Genomic DNA, 22743 nt, shown 5'->3' on the forward strand with positions numbered 1-22743 from the left:
GGGAATACATATGGCCAAATATGGCTGTTCTGGGAGTTGGGGCACCTGTGGCCTGAAAGATGCCCTCATGTGGGAGAAGGGGGAGGGTCAGGGGGGCTGAGGGTCCCTTTCCTGGGGATCGCTCCCCTGTGCCCTTCTGCTGCCCCTTGGGCACAGGGACTGCCCTCCACCTGCCCGCGTCTGCCTGGGCTCCAGCCCCCTCCTCATCCCGTGCCTGGGCTCCCCTGGACGAGATGGCAGCAATGGTGTTGCAGGAGGGTCGGGGGTCCTCGGTGACCCCCCACCGACCCGGCTCCCTGCAAGTGGCACAGGCCCCATGCCCGACAGTGGATGAGAGGGGGCAAAGCATCCAGACATCCCGCTGGCAGGAAAGGGAGGTGCAGCCAGCCTGCGTAAGGTCTCCCAGCACTCCTTAAAAGAATTGCTAATTGCCAGGTGTTGCGTGGGCCCTTCTTCCCCATCCCCCAGCCCTACCCCTGGAGCGTGGGGAGGTGCCATGTCCTCTGCACGGAGCCCCAAGGGAGAGGGAAGAAGGCCTGGAGCCCTTTGGGATGCTGTGCCGGTGTGACACGAGGAGTCTGTCAGAGGCCACCGAGGGAGGCCTGTCAGAGGCCACTAGGTTGGTCAGGCAAGACTTGCCCTTGGTATAGCCATGCTGGCTGTCTCGAATCACCTCCCTGTCTTCCACGTACAAGAGAAGAGAAGAGAAGAGAAAGAGAGGAGAAAAAAGAGAAGGGGAGGGGAGGGGAGGAGAGGAGAGGAGAGGAGAGGAGAGGAGAGGAGAGGAGAGGAGAGGAGAGGAGAGGAGAGGAGAGGAGAGGAGAGGAGAGGAGAGGAGAGGAGAGGAGAGGAGAGGAGAGGAGAGGAGAGGAGAGGAGAGGAGAGGAGAGGAGAGGAGAGGAGAGGAGAGGAGAGGAGAGGAGAGGAGAGGAGAGGAGAGGAGAGGAGAGGAGAGGAGAGGAGAGGAGATTTCAGTTGGAACGGACCTACAATGATCATCTAGCCCAACTGCCTGACCACTTCAGGGCTGACCAAAAGTTAAAGCATGGTAGTAAGGGCATTGTCCAAATGCCTCAAACACTGACAGGCCTGGGGCATTTACCACCTCTCTTGGAAGCCTGTTCCAGTGTTTGACCAACCTTCTGGTAAAGAAATGCTTCCTAATGTCCAGTTTAAACCTCCCTGGCGCAGTTTTGAACCATTCCCACGAGTTCTATCACTGGATACCAGGGAAAAGAGCTCAGCACCTCCCTCTCCACGTCCCCTCCTCAGGAAGCTGTAGAGAGCAATGAGGTCGCCCCTCAAAACTAGACAAGCCCAAAGTCCTTAGCTGCTCCTCATAGGACATTCCTTCCAGCTCTTTCACCAGCTTGTTACCCTCCTCTGGATGCATTCAAGGACCTTCACATCCTTAAATTGTGAGGCCCAGAACTGCAGACAGTACTCAAGGTGAGGCTGCACCAACGCTGAATACAGCGGGATAATCACCTCTTTTGACCGGCTGGTGATACTGTGTTTCATGCACCCCAGGGTGCGGTTTGCCCTCTTGGCTGCCAGGGCACACTGCTGACTCGTACTGAGCCTGCTGTCGACCAGCACCCCCAGATCCCTTTCTGCAGGGCTGCTCTCCAGCCATTCCTCTCCCAATTTATACTTGTGCCTGGCATTACTCCATCTTAGGTGCAGAATCTGGCATTTCGACTTGTTAAGTTTCATGCCATTAATCATAGCCCAGTGCTCCAATCTATCTAGATCCCTCTGCAAGGCATCTTGTCCCTCAAGAGAGTCAACAGCACCTCCCAGTTTGGTATCATCAGCAAACTTGCTAATGGTGCATTCAACTCCTGCATCCAGATGGTTGATAAATGAACAGGACTGGCCCTAGAATTGAACCCTGAGGAACACTGCTAGTGACCAGTTGCCAGCCAGATGTAGCCCCATTCACTACAACCCTTTGAGTTCTGCCCTTCAGCCAGTTCTTCACGCAGCACACTGTGAACCCACGCATCCCACACTTGGACAACTTGTCCAGAAGGATGCTATGAGGGACGGTACCAAAAGCCTTACTAAAATCCAGAAAAACTACATCCACCACCTTCCCTTCATCCACTAGGTGGGTGACCTTATCATAGAAGGATATCAAATTAGTTAAACAGGACTTTCCCTTTGTGAACCCGTGTTGACTGTGCCTGATGATTGCATTATTCTTTAAATGCCTTTCAATAGTACTCAGTATAATCTCCTCCATAATTTTTCTAGGAACTGAGGTTAGACTAACAAGTCTGTAGTTCCCTGGGTCTTCCCTCACACGCTTTTTGTAGATTGGAGTAACACTGGCTAGCTCTCAGTCAGCAGGGACCTCCGCAGGCTCTCAAGACCTTTGGTAGATGATCGAGAGGGGTCCTGCCATAACATCCTCTAGCTCCTTCAGTACTCTGGGATGAATCCCATCAGGCCCCATGGACTTGTGAACATTCAGCTGATACAGCTGGTCCCTTACAATTTCAGTGTCCACAAATGGAAAGTCACTGTTCCCACACTCATAGTCCTCCAACTCAGGGGACCGGGCAGCCCAAGGTCTATCAATATTATTAAAGGCTGAGGCAAAAAACACATTGAATGCCTCTGCTTTTTCTTCATCCCTATTAGTCAGGTGATCATCTTCAACAAGTATGAGTCCAATGTTTTCTTTAGGCTTCCTCTTGCTATTAACATACTTAAAAAAGCCCTTCTTACTATTTGAAACAACACTGGCCAGTTTCAACTCTAATTGAGCTTTGGCCTTTCGTTGTCTTCTCTCTGCATATATGAACCACAGCTCTGTAATCTTCCTGCAAAGCCTGACCTCGCTTCCAGAGATCATACAATTTTTTTTTCCTCTTGAGCTCCATGAGGAGTTCCCTGTTCAGCCAAGCTGGTCTTCTGCCCCGCTTGCTTGACTTTTGACACAGTGGAATTGCCCGATCCTGTGCTTCTAGAAGGTGGTTCTTAAAGACTGACCAGCATTCATGGACTCCTAAGCCCTCAAAAGCAGATTCCCAGGGTACTCTGCTAAATAGTTCCCTGAATAGCTTAAAGTTTGCTCTCCTGAAGTCCAGGGTAGCAACTCTGCTGTCCTTTTTTCTCGTTACACTGAAAATTTTAAACTCAACCATTTCATGATCACCGTGGCCAAGACAGCCACCTACCATCACATCTCCCACGAGTCCTTGTCTATTCACAAATAGCAAGTCTAGGAGGGCATCTTTCCTAGTTGGCTCACTGAGTACTTGTGACAAGAAGTTATCTTCCACAAACTTAAGAATTTCCAAGACCTGCTCGGCACAGCAGTGTGATATTCCCGGTTGATGTCTGGGGAGCTGAAATCTCCCATAAGGACAAGGGCTACCGATCCAGAAATTTCTCCTAATTGCCTATAGAGTAACTCATCAACACTTACATCCTGGCTGGGCGATTGGTGGTAGACACCCACTACAACATCTCCTTTGTTTTCCATCCCCTAATCCTCACCCAGAGGCTCTCAACCACAGCACCACTAACTGTAAGGGCTGTACAATCAAACCTCTCCTTTATATACAGTGCAACTCCTCCACCTCGCCTGCCCTGCCTATCCCTCCTGAATAGCCTGTAGCCCTCCATCCCAGCACTCCAATCGTGGGACTCATTCCATTAAGTCTCACTAATACCAATGATATCGTAGCTCTGGGAGCTGACCAACGCTTCCAGTTCATCCTGTTTGTTTCTCATACTGCGTGCGTTGGTGTACAAGCATTTCAGATATGCTTCTGAGCCCTCCATGCTCCCAGGAGCAGAGTAAGTGTTCCCACCCCCAGACAATGCCATGTTAACCCTTGGCTTACCTTCAGCAACCCTGTTGGTATTCCCTTCCCCCATCAATTCTAGTTTAAAGCCCTCTTGATCTTTATGGACAGCTTATGTCCAAAGACGCGTTTTCCCTATTGGGACAGGTGGATCCCGTCAGGCCCCAGCACCGCAACATTTTCCTCTACTTTACTTGAGAAGTATTAACTCAGCTGTACCTAACTCAGCAAAGCAGGCACCAGTGTTTATCATTGCTGGTATCAAATTCAGTGTGTCAACCAACTAACAGCTACAAAGCATACAAAATGCAGGTCTGCGTTTTGGATGGATAACGGGTGTTAATACAAAGACCACCACGTGACTCTGAAAAATTTCCTTGAAAACAGAACCTGAGTTACCTGACCACTAGTTTACTTGGCCATTGCAACAGCCAGTGATAGTGGTTTAAAATAAAAGATCTACTCAACATCGATCAAACCAACACAACCGAGGGGTAATCTTCACTATAACAAAAACCTAGAGAGTGTGACAATACCATCTTAAGTCAGATGATCTTTTAGGATTAAAAGCTTGAGCACCAATCAACAGGTTTTAACATGCTGCGTCACTAAAGCAGCTAGCCTGCAACTGTTTGTTGATTCAGAAAGTTCTCACAAGTCCCTTCTGCCTAAATAAAAAGAACAGATTCTCCACAACTTGCTATGAAATAGCTCCTAGCTAAGCTCAAAGTTTTGCAAAGCAAGGAAATATAAAATATACTCTCAGCTCCTAAAGCTAGACGGGCGAGTGCCGCACAACTGTAGCCGTGGCATCTCCAGTGTTACTTTGATACGGCTGACCTTGCTAGAGCTAGGCCAATTAGCCTGAGAAAAATAAGTGAAACCAAGCTGTGAATTCAGCTCACACCCTTTTCAGTTCTGAAAGAGTGGTACCTGTTCCTCATAAAGCACCAGTGAAATCCTGAACAAAAGATGAAAACGTTCACAAGAGAGATCCAGCACATTTAGCTACAGAAGTAACATTTGCAATGGAAATAGAGCTACAATCCTACAAATTTTGAAATTATAAGGAACCTAGAAAGAGAGACTGCAAAATACACTTAGCTTGACACACAAGTGGATAGTAGTAGTGGATAATCCAAAATAAGCACCTTAGAACAGTATTTTAATTCTGTGGAAGAAACTTTTCCTTTAAATAGGAATATTACCTACACCTTCATCTCAGGGTCCACTGAAAAATCTGCTTTGGCTTTCGAGAGGTTTGTCATTCAGCTATATATTAAGAGAATAATCGACGTAAATGACTTCTTTTGTAAATAAAGAATAATCAGGTTACTATAGTCACCTTGTCTGAAACGTTCAATAAATAATGCATCCCTATGAGTCTAATAATTGGTAGTAACCTTTGCTCTCAGTCATCTCTAGAATACTTTTTTTAAATTTAAAATTTAAATTTGTTTTAAGCTTATAGAATCATAGAATAGTTTGGGTTGGAAGGGACCTCTAAAGGTCACCTAGTCCAACCCCCCTGCTGTGGGCAGGGACATCTTCAACTAGATCAGGTTGCTCAGAGCCCCGTCCAACCTGACCTTGAAGGTTTCCAGGGATGGGGCATCCACCACCTCTCTGGGCAACCTGTGCCAGTGCTTCACCATCCTCAGCGTAAAAAAGCTTCCTGCTTTTGTAATCTTTGGGTTTTCATTTCATTTTGTATTTTAGTGGCAAAGATACCTCTTAAGTAAAAATACAAAATATGTTAATAAATGTTACTTTAAAAGGGTGAAAAATACACAACTACATACTGGGATTATTACAACAATAAATTACAAAACCTACAACTGGCCTCACTTTTCAGATTTTCATATTGCATGGATGAAAACTTGCATCTATGGAAAGTAAGGCTGTCTGTCCTTTTATAATCAAAAGTATACTTCTTCCTGCTCACCATATACCATTTCTATAGTCAATTGGTCAAATAATTCAGTGCAGCTGTTCGGACACTTATCTACTGCATTTTGATTCTTCAGTCATTCTGGATGTTTAGTATCATTAAAACTATCAAGAGGAGGACAAAACATGCTAAGACTGAACTTCTGTATTTCTATTTCTAGCTTTTTTTCCAGGCTATAGCATACTATGTAACTACATTCTGAAAAATCATCTGCAGAGAACTGCAAAAGCAGAATATTAGGCTATTTGTTTACAGGAAAAAATTTGGCTTCATCCTACACCTTTTACAACTAAGTCTGCATATTCAGTGCAGATATAAGTATTTAAGAAATAGATATGCTGAAGTAAGTGAAATTTTAGATGCTTAAGAAATGCATGGGCCAATTCAATTTTTGTTTGCATTGCTACACAAAGAAAGTTAATGTATATATACCCTTGATCTCTGAAAACATGTTTATGTTTTAGTCTAAACTAAAAAGACATAAGTGGTAAGAATGAAATATATATTCGGTCACATTAAAATGAAAACAGCCATTAGACTTTGCTACAGTTAAATGGTTGCATGTAAAAGGAAAGTTACTCTTTGGTACCTAAACTGCCAAGTTATTTTTTAAGTCTGTATCTGGAATTCTCTTTTAAAAATATTCACATATTCAGTATACTTGGATGTAATTCATAAGATGGAACTGCACTTTTGTTTTACCTTTGGGCTTGCAAAGCGATCAGTATTCAAGAAAAAGAAATTATCTCACTTATTACTTAAAGGCATTCAGGTCAGAGATGGAGCACAATACAACTAAATAAACATTTCAGCATTTAAAACAACAAAGCTAGTTTTTGTAAGTAAGCGCCCAGCTTTTGACTTCGGCATCTCTCTGAAAAACAAACATTGAAAACCCTTCCAGACCCAGAAGCTTCCACGGCTGTTACACGGAACTGCTGATGACTTTGAAAACTGCCAGTTGCATGACTGCATTGACTCAGAAGTAAGTAAAACAACATAATTACTGAGGTGAGGTGAACTTGAGCAACACATTTCCATCCTTGAATTCAGTTGGAGGTTTTTGATTTGTTACACTATGATTTCATGTCCCTTGGAGAAGAGGCAAGTTGTGTTTCTGCTGCCGCTCTCCATTATTCTGAACGCACAAAGACAAATTCCACCTGCTCTTACAAAGGGAAATCTTAGGCTGTTAATATTCTAACTCGGGGTATTCAAACTGTGATCCATGAAGACTCAGTTGACCGACAGTGCAGATCAAACATCTCCTTGGCTTGACAAAGGAAAGCTGAGTATACATTAATGGCACATTAGCAAACTTTAAGAATTTGAGGAATGTCATGTGGATATTACCTAATGGTGACCAAGGTAAAAAGAGACAATTTTTACAATAGGATATGGTGTACACTTTTAAAATATCTGAAAACCTGCACTATAAACACTTCTAAGAACACAACTACAGTAAAGCAAAATAACAGTGCTGAGTGACCAAGTTAGGATCTGTTGTCTTTCTGCCTCTGCCTCTAACAATTGCCTAAAAGTTTGACAGTTTTGGACAAGAACTCCAATACTGAGGAAAAAGTGTTCAAAAGTGAAGAGGACTTAGATATCAACAACTCAAAGTAATGAAGTTACTTTAGGAAGCCTTGTACAGATCTTAATGAGAAAGAGAGACCATAACATAGAAAAGAATGATTAGAATTCTTGTCTGTAGGTCAGCAGTATTGTGGCCACACAGGAATTCTTATTTTATGGAGTAGATTTTGAGGGCTTTGGCACACCAAGCACTTTCAAGTCTATGTGAACAGGTGATCTTTAAATTTGTAAATACTATGTTAGTTGGGCTTTTTTTTTTTTAGGTCATAACATTACTGTCTCCAACTTTTTCAGTAAATTTGTGCTAAACAGCTTTCAGAAAACTTTCTACAAAAAAAGAGATTGAAATGGATTCAATATATGCTTAAGAACAAAAAACCTTCTTACTCAACTGATGAGCATTAAAAAAAACCCGCTTGGCTGCCTTACCCTTAAGCAGCTCCGTTAAGAAAATCCAGAGAGTTTCATCATCATCTCATATTTCCCCTTTCTTTTATGTTTTGGCCAGTAAAGCATGTAACTGCAAATAGTATTTGCAAAAGAAGTTCTTCCTACAATAATAGGAGTCAGAAGATCAAAGTGAGACTGGAAAGTAGTACTATTGTTGATAGTTATACCCTTAAAGTATGCTACAAAGGCTGTCATACACCGAAGTTATTTTACTGTTGCAGTTTACCATTGGTGGGCACAAACAACCCAGCCCTCTATTACGCTTTTTTACAGACACTAAAAATAAAAATTATAACCTTATCCAAAGACTCTATTAAATGAAGATAGCTGAATTCCTGGATAAGGCATGTTCATATGACTGAATAATTCTGAAAAATTCATAAAATGGTATTTATTTTTTTGGAGAACATCATGCAGCTACTAGTGATTACTGCATTAGGTGTAAAGTTTTATAGTTGAAATCCTAAGTGTATCAACAATTTGCCTGTTATACACACACAATTTCTTCACACAAGCTTATTCTTTAGTGCTTCTCTATAATGACAGGTGACAGTTTTTCTACTGTTTTAATACTACGAGCTCCAGCTCTGGTATCCCCTGGTACCCTAGCCTAGAAAAGTAGATTTCACCAAAAGCTCTGCTTTCACAGCAAAATTAATGGTTTCAATGTATCTGAACTTAATCCACTACAAATTGTAAGTGAAAACAGATATAAGGTAGTAATTTTTTTTCCCCCCCTCAGCTACAGCTTGATGTAAGCTTTTTTATATTTGGAAAATTTTGCTAACTAACCAATAACTGTACATTTAGGTATTTTCGTATGTTTTAGCCTTTTATTTTTGTAAATGCAACTTGGACAGTTGAATTGTTGGTTAGCATGAACAGCAGAGATGGACTCAGATGCTGGGTCTAACAACATCAACAGCAAAACTTCCACAAACTTTCACTGAAAATTTTGAGGGTTCAGATTAGCAATAGGTTTACCTATTTCCAATCAATTTTCATATCAAAGTTCTAAGGGGAAGCACTGTTAAGCCAAATCCTCTAAACATTTTGTTAAAAGAAGTGTGTATTCAGTAATACATTTTAAAATCTTCAGCTCTTGGATTCAAAGGTGTACAATGTACTGAGTGCACTCTGAAAAGGAAACTAAGAATTACCGTTTTACTTATTAAAAACTTCACTTTTCATAGTATTAGCAAAAAATATCGTATTGAATATGCATCCACTTTCTAATGGGCTTTATAAGAAATACTTAATTATTCATAAGATTTCAGGGATATATCCTAACTCAAGTAGATAAAAGAGCAAGTGTTAAAACATCAGTGTATCTAACTTTTTCAAAATATTAAAATAATTTATATGCATTGCTGGTGTGAATAAACACAGAGATTTAGCTTATAATATTTTTGTTGCAGTCAAAACTTCAGGATAAGTAAAATCTTCATTTAATTCATAAGGTTTCAGGGATATATGCTAACTCAAGTAGATAAAGAGCAAGTGTTAAAACATCAGCGTATCTAACTTTTTCAAAACATTAAAATAATTTATATGCATTGCTATTTCAAAGTACAAACTGTTTTGCTGGTGTGAATAAACACAGAGATTTAGCTTATAATATTTTTGTTGCAGTCAAAACTTCAGGATAAGTAAAATTTTCATTTAACAGATGAAAGTGCAGACATCATATATAGCTTAGTCCGCACCAATGATTCCTTAGTGCTACCCAATGATTCATCTTCTAAATAACAAGACTATAACAGGAAATGCCACTGGGTCTTAATTTAATTATGTGGCTGAACACTATGACTGATCAACTAGTTCTTGTGCAGCAGGCATAGCAATAGAATTGTCCTAGAAAGCTGAACATCTGGTCTAAATAAATGTGCTTTTGGGACTAAGAAGCTGTCTTTCCAGTGAAGTATTGACTTTTTCTCTGCAAGGATCCATACCAGTTCAATTCTTTCTATTTACATTTCATCCCATACCGTACAGTTCCCCCTCACTTTTCTTTATGGCGTAGGTCATGCGTATAACTGTAGTTAAATAAAGAGACTTGCTGGTTTGGACACATTGATATCGTGCCTGTATCTAGTCAAATCAGCAGCAATATGGTAACCCTATTTGACAACAGCAAAGGAGCACTAGCCTGGTGTAGGAGAGAACTTCAGTTTTGCTTTATTTTGTTTATTATATTAAGAAACAGTCTAGAAATATGCACTGACAGCTGTTGCCTGTTCTTTAAAATTTGCTGTAATCAAGCACAATGAAGTTTATCCATATTTTAAACCAAATTAACTTCTCAATCAGGGATGAGTTCCACTATAAAAAGTGATCTAACAAACATGTAAACAGTGGACTATATAAGCCATATAAGGCTTTACTTTCCCCAACAATCTTTTAAATTACTCATTACATCCCTGAAATGGTGGCTTTGACTCATTGCTTGCAGGTGCTGATTCAGACTGTGATGGTTCTAAATTTGCAATAAAAAAAGATGGAAGTTCTTGGGAAAACTTCAACCATAAGAACAAAAAGGTCAACTAAAATTTTCAGTTTCTCTCTCATATCAAAATGCATACAAATTCCAGTACTTTTAATTTTTAACTAACAAGATAGACAAGCTACCTACAAAGTTTGCAGAATGATGCAAATCTATAACCCAACACAAACAGGTTATAGATTTACATATGGAATGGGTTGATTCTCCTGTCTGCTGTGTCTTGGATTTATCCTGCGCAAGAGAGAACAGAGAAAGCTCCATCTCAAAAGGGAGCTGCAAGGGGCTCATGCTGCCAATTGCTTTGGATGAGCAGACAAAAGTACCCAAGTGGGAAGAAAATACAAGCACTACCTTCAGTGCATACCTGAAAAAATGAAAAGGACAGGGTCAAAACTAAATCAAGGTACCTGCCTGGATGAAACCATACTGTTAAGAGCATTAAAAATATCTTCTTTTACACTGAGATACAGAATCAATCTCAGTCAGAATAGCTGTGATTGACAAAGGAGGGCAATAGAAGCAAAGCGGGTGTCATGTTATCTAAGAATTTGTGAAAGAAAAGCATCTCAAAAATAAGATGTATCTACGTATCAAACTATGCAGCATACTGACTTTTTAGCAGCCTTTACAGTATACCCATCATTTTGTTCTCTATGCCTGAATGGTATAACCAAACCAATATCATGATTACTCTGAAAAACCTTCAGCTTGCTTTATATTCCAAGTGTCCCATTAGAGGCACACTTCACATTAAAGAAATCAACTATCACCAAATGAATGAATGAAAATCCCATATCCTTTCATTTTACTCACAGGAATGGAAAAGAAAAATGTCAGCGCACAAGAAAGTTAAATAGAACCTGAAGACAAAAGAAGAATATTCAAGGCAACTGGCCATGCTAAGGAAGAGCACTTTTAGGCTCCATGGTTGAACTGTTAGGTCATTGCGCCTCCCAAGGCAGCATCCTCTGCGTGATCAGAGTTTGCATACTTACGTTGACTTTGAAGAGAGGCTTCTCAGGTTATGCACCCTCTTTCAGGTCCAGACTGAGATCTGGCTTCATCCCTAGTTTTATAGCAGTTTTTCTTCTGAACAATAACACACAACTTCTAGTTTTCTGTTTGCCTGTTTGCTTCTGATACTCACCTGGAGGAAGAGGTTCTGCACACACACACACAAAAAATATTACTGTAGATATATCAATGGAAGACAAAAAGATGAATTCAGGAAGTGCCAAAGTGTCACAGAAACTAAACTAACTGGCCTCTAAGACTTTCACACATCGATATACCAAGGTCAAGGGAGTCATGGCAATCCCCAGTGTATACACGAGCATTCACAGATGCAAATAAAAAAAATAAAATTCTGGAGCTTGCAATGTGTATGTTCAATAGCATTTTAAAAGGTTGCTATAGAAAACTGATATACCCACCGTGGTTACCAAGCCACTGTAAAAAGCCTAAGCAAAAGCTCTTTGACAGAAGGGAAATTTTCCTCCCTTTAACCTTTGTATCTAAGTGTTTTCAAGTGATGTCTTTCATAGCAATTACCATCATGCATGACAAATTAAGGTTTGAAATCATAGGTAAACATTGGATAAGTTTTTTTCTCTCTAATAAAACTGTTGCAACACCACTGTCTTCAACAATGCACATATATTTATGTTGACAAATTTTAATGAACTGATCTATTTTGTAAACACGAGTATCAATGACATTTGTCACAGAAGTTTTCAGAAAAATATTAGGGGCCAAAGACTATTCACAACAAACAGGCAACAAATATTTTACGGTCTCCTTAAATTTAGGCAGGAGGATGGCTGTGTCTCTGCAGCATTTTACAAAAACATGTCACACAGGAACCCTTGGATCAGAACAGAGCATACTTCTGCAATTGTAAAGATGAAAAAATCCATGAAAGCCCCTGCCCTCGCTGACTACAAGCAGGAACACTCTTTTGTTTGGCTAGTCATAGGTTTTTGTAAGCTAAGCATAGTAATTCAGTAAGTCTCACCATATTCGAAGAGAGTCACACAAATTATTCAGGCTACCCTCTGCTGTTACCTTAAGATCCCAACTCACTTTAAAAGAAACAGCTGTCAATAATTTTTGCCTTTGGACTGCTCACTATTTTCTGATGTTTCTTGAATCTTTTTTTCCCATCCAGTACACTGCTGAAACCAGTCAGTCCCATAACCATTGCTAATTAATTTGCTGAAGTTTACTGCTTCGCTTTTTCTCTGAGCAGGCCTGTAAATCCAAATATATTAATGAAAACAATAGCATAAGTAAACAAAAATGGGGATTAGGTGGGAAAATTCTATTTTGCACAGAAAGGGCGCTAGCCTTGTAACATAATTTATTTCGAAGTAACTAAACATATATTCTACATGCAATCATCTAAGAAAGAAACAAAAACAAACCCCAAAAAACCCAAAGCACATAACTACACTTGATTCAGTAATGCGTAATTTACATGAGAAGAGCCATCCATTTCGTTGGAACTTTACATGTAGAATACTTACATGGTTCTGGTCTTGGAGACGAAAAAGTGAAAAAGGGAAATCACACAAAGAATGTGTAAGTAAAAAAGGCTGACAATACTCATTCTGTGCCGCACAAAGGTGAAATTTTGTCACAGATTTGCTCTTAAGTTCATTAGACAGTTTAATCACTGATTTTGCATCATTAACATATTTCTAAAACATGCTGGGATTACTGTGTAATAAATTTTTAAGACAAAGTACACAGAAACAATTCAGTTGCGCACACAGCTGATGATGTGATTACATCACATCACAGGTGATATAATAATTTGCTTAAAAGACTATTATCTTCCAGGTGTTCATTACAGTATTTTTGCTGTGCCTGACCTTATATAGGCTACAGTTTATGTGTCTTCTTAAAATGGTAGTCCTACTTGTGTCTCCGTAACCTAAGCTTACAGAACTAACAACGTACATTATCGTTTGCATCTGTTCACTGGTATTGAGAAAAAAAACCAATTTAGAATACAATAAAAGTGTGCTACATGAAGACGTGCAACTGTATGGCTAGTTTTCCTAAAGCAAAGTTATACTGAATAGCTTTCCTATACGAGTTAAAGTGCTATTATTTTAGTTGCTTGTAAAACTATTTTAGTATCACACATGATAGCAAGTTTAGTAGCAGTGAGGATCCACAAAGTCCATACACATATCCACTAATCTCTGCAATTTCACAAGGAGTAACATTACTTGCGTGCACAAATAGTTGCAGGCTTAGGAGTTTAATGAATTTCATAAGCCTACTACTTACACAGGTGGGAAGGAAAGCTTACTTTTCCCACTAAATTCCTTGTTTGTAGAAACATTTGGCATTCTGCTTGGATATTTAGGTTTATAGCTGGGAGCTTTACCTGTGTTAGAGAAATCTTAACTTAATAAAAGGAGTTATGATAAAAATAACCAAGAAGGTTATATGATAACATAACCTTCAAAAATGAAGGTTGTATTAAAGGCCCTAAATGTCTTCAAATTTTACTATCTATATTTTTTCCATGAGTAAGAATACAGGAGTACAAAGGAATAGCAAAATATAAAGCAGCACCTTAGTTAATTATTCTGGATGAGATCAGCTCTTTGTTCAGTATGTCAATAATGCAAAATGTGCTCTCCACAAGCTTTTCCCTCACAGTACGTTTCTACCCAAAGTTAAGCTTCAAATTCAAACTTACCCATTGCAACCTCTCATCTTGGCTCATTTCTCTGTATGCAGGGTATGAAAACATCCCAGTCTTACTAAAGTCAGTGGGACCAGAAATTCATTTCCAGTTTAATTACTACTTTTTTTTTCTTTTTTTTTAATAAAAAGCATAAAACATCCCATATAATAAGAAAACCGTTGTGGTACATTAATTAAAGGTTTGAAATTCGAACAATTACAGATATATTGGGTGAAGCCTACAGCAGAAAAGTGTATTTTGCTTTAATCATCTTTCACTTGCTAATGACAGGTAAAGAAATTCAGTGTTGACTGAAAGACAGAAAGACAAGATGACACCTAGAAAGCCAGTGAAATGACATCACAAACTCTAGGACTGGGAAAACCAAAAAGTAATGGAGAAACATTAGCAACACATATCAAAGCTGTTGATTATAACTTTGATCAAAATCAACAGCTGCTGAAGGTCAACTTACCTCCCTCTCAAATAAAAGCATAAAATTACATATCCTCAACAACTCCCAGATATTTTTCACTAATAGCTGCTAAGAAATTCTGAGGTTAAAGAAAAAACATCTTTAAAGACTATTTACAGCTTACTTCATTGCATGAAGAAAAGACGGGGGGAAAAAAGTCCTCAAGACAGCACAAAGTTTTCAAAGCTTATTAACAAAGTTTTTGTGTTATCGCAAAATATCCTTTTAATTAGAACCTACACATTGTTTGACCATTTTCTCTTTTAAACATGCAACACAGGAGAGCGCCCCATATGGTAAGAGATATTACTTGCAGGTTATTTAAAAAAAAAAGGACAGGGTAACTAGAAGTGAAATGTATCACCCTGTAAATTTAAAAGTACATTAAGGATAAAGATACTTTTCACCTATGTGGACATACCTACTGCAATACAGTTAACAGAGAAAAAAATTATGAACAGAGTGCAAAAATTAGATGCATCAGCAGCAGTTGCACTTGGATTGCAGACACTACAAAACAACTCCCATAAAAACATCCATGAGGAGAAGATTCCAAAATAGATGTAAACACACCACAGACTTCCCAAGGAGCCCGTGCACATTTAGTATGGAAAGAGCAAAGAAAAGTATAATAGCATTTGAATATGTCTAATCAGTGAACTAATTAACAAGCCACTAAAAGAAGCAGCCCTGAATGTTTGGAGAGTGTAATTTTTATTTTCTGGGGGAAGGTGAAGCCTAGGGGAGAGAGTTCTACTGATTCTGAAACAGGATGTCAATGCAAACCAACGTGTTAAGTCAGTGCTCAAATCCCTACAGACTTCAGCGGAGTCAGAGTTTCATCAGAAGAAAAGTTCCAGAATCTGGTAAAGAATAAGTGGATGGGCTACTAGATTTCAGCCTGGCTGATGTTACGTTGAAGCTTAAAGAGATGAAAAACCGGGAGACTTGTCAAAGAAGAAGAGAATGATACCAGCAAGAGCATGCAGTGATGTTGGAGGCAGTGATGTCAGATGAAGAAGGGGGCTCTGTTCCAACCCGGAGGTTAAAAAATGCATTAGCTGCTTAGAACTGCTTTTCAAATCCGTTAACAGTATTCTCTGCTGAAGCAGCCTATTTGTGCTTTACATTTCAAAAATGCTATCCTATTGAGCAAAAAATGATAGTGCTGTCTTCTGCCTATTTCAGATCTGACGTACCATGGAAGTTTCAGATCCAGGACACAGTTACCTACAGTTTCAACTGACAAAAACAATTTAATTACACAAGTAGAAATCATCAAACTCAGGTAACTTTTGTCACATATTGAAGGCACGATGGCACACAGGGCAACACAGAAAAACAACTTGATTTGATAGGATATACAAATAGTAGATGGAAAGAGATGGGACTCTCCTCTTGGCACTGAAGAGAAGCCTTAGAAAAGGAAGTCTAGTAATTAAAGAGTTAATTAAAGGGCAGGGGGAGGAGGGAAGCCTAGAGGGACTTTGTCTAGAGATAGACAAAGGCCCAACTGTCAAAACTAAAGTCAAAGCAAAAAAGGGGAAAGGAAAGGCAACAAGAAAAGATTTGAAGGCTGCCAGCAAGTCCTACCCGCTGTTTTAAAGGTTGTCTTTCTTTTCTTGGTATTAAATGAGACAGGCTAGCATAACGTGCAGGTATCAAAATGTTCCTTACTGTTCAAATCAGCTAATGAGTGACAAAAGGAGCAAGGGAACAGATCAGAATTTGGTTTTGGAGGGCACCTGCAATCCCGTCAGGTGCTGTTTGTTACTTTGCAGGGCAAATTCAGCATTAAAGCAGACCTTGTGCCACTCCACCCCAACGGTTATAGCTGAGGAGGCATTTTCACTTTGACAAGCCTCTATTTAACAGCTGTCAAGCTTCCCAGATAAAGCAAACTATGTAGGACCTTTTTTACATGTTCTCAGTTTAAAGCATTTTCTCCCTTTGTGAAGAGATGGCAACAACATACCCTAAAAATTACTACCTACATTTATTATACGTACACATTTATTAGTCTCAGATTCAAGGAACATGAACTGTGATAGGTATTGTGCCTGGCTGGTATATGAAGAACAATATACACCTGCTACCAGCATGGAAAGCTAAAAGCCCCCAGATGAAATCCCGGCTCCCCTGCGATCAAGGGAAAAATTCTAGACTGCATTTCAAATCTCTCTCTGAGGTAAAATCCTGACCTCAGATGACTAATCCTTTTGCTACAGCACATACATACATATGTATGTATGCATATATACACATACATTTCAGGCAAGTGCCTGAAAGAGACGACTTCAGACATGAAGCAGTGATCTTACTGGTGCCGCAGGAAGATTGCCTAATGCTGATGCTAACCCTGATAACCACCTCCAACTGATCTCCCACCCGTACACAGGCCTGCCTCTTTCTTAAGGCCATAGCATTTTCAACCCAACTCGGCTGGTCCACGTGATGCATAGGCAAAAGGGTGCTTCCACCTGGGCTAGCAGTCCATCACTTTGCCATGAGCACAAAGGCTAAATCCACCCCGAGGCACGGAGAACCATGCAATGGTCCCCCTGATCTCCAGTCCTCCTCTACGCAGTGACAACCCTAATATAAGGAATGGTGGAGATTCTAATGCTTCAGAACAAAGTGGCATAAAGGCTTAAAGCTCCAGAGCAAGGGCCCACTTGGGAACAATGCTTTCCAAACTGCGTAGAACAGGCACCCTTAGAGGTCAAAATGTTTTTGCACTTGTCCCTAAGGGCGCCCTTTGGGATCTATCTCCACGATTGCATCACACATCTCTCTTCTGAACAACTGCTTAGTCAGACTGGACTGAAAAATATTTTCAATACGTTCAAGTCTCAATACTTGAGGTAGTTTGCTGCTGCAGTATCATCACGTAGTCAGACAAACAAATTGAATTTTCTTTAGAAATTTGCCTGTGGTGTTTTGAAATACATCTCTTGCATTTCAACATATAAGATGTACGGTGTGAAAACTAAAATCAAGATTGGTAGGGCTAGTTCCATTGTCTCACTTGAAGACTCTTCAGGCAGGTACTCTTAAAGCACGGGATAGAAACCTCCTATAAGAGGAGATACGAGAAATAGCTGTGAAAGAAGCACCATGTGATGTTTCAAGATATGAGAGATGCTTTTCAGGGTACAAGAAAGGTACTGTGAAGGACAACCATTTCAGAGATGGTGGTGTGGAGATAGAGCTAAAACTAGAGACATGGAATCTTCCTTCTCAGACACCTAATCTTAAAGAAGAAGATTTGGTAGATTTAGTACCTTAGACAAAACTCAACTTCAGCTTCCAGAAGAGCAGTGTAAATTATGTATCAGGGCCTCAGCAGACTTGGAATCTGAGCTGAATATATAACATATATTCACTTTGTATTTGGTGATAACACACAGGGGAACTTTCATTCACATGACTGAATGAAACTGGATCTTGATCAAACTCCACCTAAACAGAAATGGACCTCAGTCTCACTTTACCAGTCACCACATGGACTTGAATTACACTTACTGTTATCAAAGTTAAGTTTGACTCTTAAGAGCACTAAAGATAATTGGTTCTTAAGCAAGGGAGCAAGGGACAGCAGTTCCTCTCTGTCCTTTAAGAGGCTCCGTGGCAGACTACGTTTCTATTTTCAGTGCCTTAAATCTCTGATTGAAAAAAAGCTTCACCTACAAGCATCAGGTAAATTGCAGTTCAAGCATACGTTGCTTGTTTGCCTGTTTCCAAAGATTAAGTAAACAGTCCCAAGCCTATTCAGAAATGAGATGTTCCAATTTACACAAGCCATCGCTCTGAATTTGCACTAGTTACTCATCTCAGCAAAGGCTAAGGACTTTTTTTCCTAAAATGTCCAACATCTGCCCCTCTGTTCAAGAAGAGAGGCACTGGTGTTCAAGTACATCAAACGCCTTTCCATGTATACTCCAAAGACCTATGGTAAATGAGGCAGCCAAGATTATGGAGGATATTAAAAAAACAGAAGGCTTCAGCATCTAAAATGGGTGGGGAGGATGAAAGAGGGAGGATGGGAGAGAGGTTTCCAGGACAAAATGCCAAGGTCATCACAGAAAGGTTTGTTCTGGGCATAGCTTGTGCTATACTTATTTTGTCTTGGATACATCTTCCGTTCAAAGACAGCTAGTGCAGTATCTCTGGGGACTCTCTTGCATTTTAAACTAAAACAAACTCCTTCTTCGGAACAGTCTACTGTTCCTTCCTCCTCCTCCTTTCTTCCTCCCCCAAGATCACAAAACAAGAATTCTCTTCACAAAGAGTGAATTGCAGGGGAAGCAAAGCCTAGGAAGATGGAAACTAACTACTGGCTTTCATTCACACTTAAGTATACGCACCGTATAATGTGATTGGAAACCGCATTTCTGGTTCTTATGCTATACCTGCAGCACTTAAGAGAAATACGGCTTTCTTCTCATTCTCTAACTGCAATATAAAAATTGCTTCTGGAATATAGAAACCGGGGTGGACTACAGCTTCCCTTCAGTAAGAACCCACAGGCCCAGCTAGAAGTGTCTTCACAAGCTCTACAAAGTGTCATCACAGAGTGCCTCTCCATCCTACCTTCTTTTTCTCTGTGTTTTCTTTGTCCTCAGCATCCCACTGCCAAACACTTTTCATATCAAAACCAAAAGGTCCTCTTCTTGTCTCATAAATATTACCATGATGGTCATCAGCCTTAAACTCTCTGTGAATCATATATTCTGGTAGAGAGGAAAGAGAGCTCCTGCAGGCAAAGATGTAATGCTTGTTTGTGCCAGGGACACATTCCTAATGTTGCACTTCATTACAGAATGATTCTGAAATACTACCAGGTGAAGAGAGAACCTAGTAAGTCATGTGTGGTCTCAGCAGACTTGCCGTGGCTCGTCAGTCACTGGGGGATTGGAGCAGTGCGAGTACCAGTCAGGCATAGCATATGCTGCTGCAGAGGACCTCCCTGTCACGGGAGTGTAGTGCTTCAGTAGGTCTTGAGAGAAAAAGACAAAAGCCATTACTTTTCTGACTTCTTATCTGGTCGCAAAAGCATTACCTTTGTTTTCAGGTTGCTATTTTATCAAGAAGAAATGCTTGCTTTATTCAGTAAGCAGCATTTGTCTCCCTTGATAAAATGGACAGTCAGAACCTTGCAGCATTGCATTCCACTTGTACCTTTTTTATCTTGCTCTAAATGCTTTGACATGTTTCTACCAGTCTGTTAATTCATACTTCTGGATTTGTCACCCTGCTCTAAGCATGCGTGCAAGCCATCTGCTCAAGTTCCTCAAGCTTCCTTCTTTGATAAAGGAAATAATAAAACCACTGATAACCTTGGTACAAGAACAGAGTATGTACAGCACTGTAACAAACTGAAGGTCATCATAAAAAAGTTTATAAACCTCTACCAAGTTTTCTGATAATGCTTTTTTGTGACATCATTTTCACCAGACCACTACTTAAATAGCCCAAGCATAAATTGTAAAGACCTCACTCAAATGCAGCTAAACTGTCATCATCTACTTAGATCAGATACAGTGCAAAACTACGTATTTTGCTAAAAAGTACCTACATACATCCTGGTTTTGACTGGGATAGAGTTAATTTCCTTCCTAGTAGCTGGTACAGTGCTGGGTTTTGGATTTAGGATGAGAATAATGTTGGTATTCCCTTCAGTAAGGGAATACCCGATGAATACAACTAAAACCGATGTTTTAGTTGTTGCTGAGCAGTGCTTACACTAGTCAAGGACTTTTCAGCTTCTCATGCCCTGCCAGCGAGAAGCTGGGAGGGGGCACAGCCAGGACAGCTGACCCAAACTGGCCAAAGGGGTATTCCATACCATATGACGTCATGCTCAGTATATAAACTGGGGGGAGTTGGCCGGGGGGGCAGTGACCGCTGCTCGGGGACTGGCTGGGCATCGGTCAATGGGTGGTGAGCAATTGCATTGTGCATCACTTGTTTTGTATATTCTTTTATTATTATTGTTTCCCCTTCCTTTTCTGTCCTATTAAACTGTCTTTATCTCAACCCACGAACTTTACTTCCCCCCCCGATTCTCTGCCCCATCCCACTGCCGGGGGTGGGGGGAGTGAGCGAACGGCTGTGTGGTGTTTAGCTGCCTGCCGGGTTAAACCACACCACCACAATAGACTGCAAGGATGTCTTGACAGGGTGACCTCTTACATCACATTTTCAATTGCTCATTTTTTCCATAGGTTCATTTCAAAACTCCAGAGGATTCTTCTGTAGTATCTACAAGCACTTTCTACCACCACACTCAAGCAAAGACAAAGAAAATGAAGGAAAAACAAACGAGTGAGACAGATGCTCACCAGGTCAGCCTCCTTGCTTTGCCAGCCTGACAAGCTGAATCGGTCTCTTGGATCCACTTCCTGCAACACCGAGACAGCACTTCATGGGGAGCTTTTGCAAGGTCACTGAGACCCGGAATCTGGGATGTTGGAGGAAATGGGCTCTTCAAGGTTACCAACTTCTCTGGTCGTTTCAGTGGCATGTGGTATTACCGTCCTGCGATAATGGAAAAGAAAATATTGATGGTAAAAATTAACTGCTAGCATCCCTTTTTCAGGCAACTAACAAATTGAGCCCACCTGAAACTTGAGCGACATGCTGCATTTCAGCTTGGAGACAGAAGACCAGGCTTGCTTATCCTGGGGCATACAGCACACGCACCTTCTAGAGGATCAGATGCAACAAGGGAACACCTTGGTTTCAGTTTTGAAACAGCATTCAAGTTTTCACGTAAAGTGTTCTAATACAGGGGATCGTGCATCTTCACGCAGAAAACTATTTCCAAGGACACCAAGAGCAGCAAGAGGCACAGAAGACAGCAGGAAACACTTAAGCCTTTGGTTTCCTTTAATCCTTACCCATTAACAAAAGCAAAGACAGTATCTGTCCGTTTGCAGGTCTTTATTTGTAAAACAACCAAACCCAATCCCCAAACCACCCACCTTCCCAAATAAAAAAAAAAAAGACACCCAACACCCTACCTCTCGATACATTACTTTCTCAACTTACAGTGAGCAAAAGAAAATATAAATAAATCCTCATTAATGGGAAAATAGAGTGGCAGACAAAGAAGAAAAAGGCGGTCTTAGGAATTATGCCATGAAAGGTGCACAGGACACTTACTGACGTGACTCCCAAGTGCAGCAAATGCCATTTCGTAGGTGTAAGGAAACTATCTTAAGGCAGGCAGCCTATTAAGGAGCTCTTAGGTACACACAAATGTCAGCTATGCTGAAACTCAGCTCCAAGAAATAATAACCCAAAGCATTTGCTCTCCCTGGTATCAGGGGCAAAGAAACATTAGACCATGCTTGCTGTCACTTCACTAATTGGTCCATCAGAAGCTGCGCAACCTAATTATCCCAAATGCTCTCCGTCTTTGCACTTTACTGAATTGCCACTACCTTGGATCTCTACTGCGTGCCGTGGCTTCAGATTAAAAAACAAAATCGAAATTTCCTCTAAAAGGGATCAGCAACCCCAGTCGAACAGGCTGAGCTCTACAGGGCTTCACCTAGAGGGCAAAGTGTTTCAGAGTGCTTTTTTTCACCTGACATCTTCCAGAAGACGTCTGCAAAAGGAGGAAATGCCATCATTCAGAGTGCAAAAGGGCACCAGGTGAAATGGCTTGGGGACAGCAAAGGTGCTTAGAGCTCAGCCAATACTTGAGGAAACTCCATCAGGTGGGAACCGGCCAGCGAAGAAACCATGACAATGGCACTCTCCCAGCAGCCCTAAGCAAAGGCCAGCGATCAGCTCCACGTTCCCTCACCAAGATCTTCCCAGTGTCCATCCAAACGGCAAGCTCTTTGCCTGATGCCGAGAAAAAAGCTCCTTCTCTCCGACTTGGCTTCAGCAACTATCTGAAGCGGCAGAGATGGCCTGGCACCGAGACGTTGGCAGCTCGAGTCTGAGCTACGCTCGCCTACAGACACAAGGCCGGGGGGTAAACGAACGGGATGGGTGCTGCCCAAGTCCCTCGGTGGCTGCACCTTACCGTGCCCTGAACTTCCGTCCCACAGCGAAGGGCCGTGGTGTCTGACGGAAAGCCTACTCAGCGGCAAGCCGGCACCTCTCCTTGCGCGGGAGTGCTGAGCAGCACCAGCAGAAAGCGACCGCGACCACCTGGGGTACAGAAGCCAGAGGAAGGAACCAGCAAAGCGGAGGCAGCGACCGACAGCCCCTTCGCTTGCCCGCCGA

At 41.1% G+C, this 22743-nt stretch overlaps 1 protein-coding gene across 1 annotated transcript; it reads right to left on the reverse strand.

The window, feature by feature from the left end:
- Nucleotides 1–10223: 10223 nt before the first annotated feature.
- LOC103922363 (chromosome unknown open reading frame, human C7orf57) lies at nucleotides 10224–21025 on the reverse strand. The gene is given in 9 exon segments (XM_009330487.1): nucleotides 10224–10294; nucleotides 11956–11961; nucleotides 12435–12571; nucleotides 13619–13697; nucleotides 13700–13718; nucleotides 19093–19255; nucleotides 19390–19498; nucleotides 20844–20875; nucleotides 20877–21025. Coding segments are annotated over 9 exon segments (765 nt in total).
- Between the last annotated feature and the right edge of the window lie 1718 nt (nucleotides 21026–22743).

This window comes from Pygoscelis adeliae, unplaced genomic scaffold, assembly GCF_000699105.1.
Source record: "Pygoscelis adeliae isolate BGI_AS28 unplaced genomic scaffold, ASM69910v1 Scaffold78, whole genome shotgun sequence".
NCBI lineage: Eukaryota > Metazoa > Chordata > Aves > Sphenisciformes > Spheniscidae > Pygoscelis > Pygoscelis adeliae.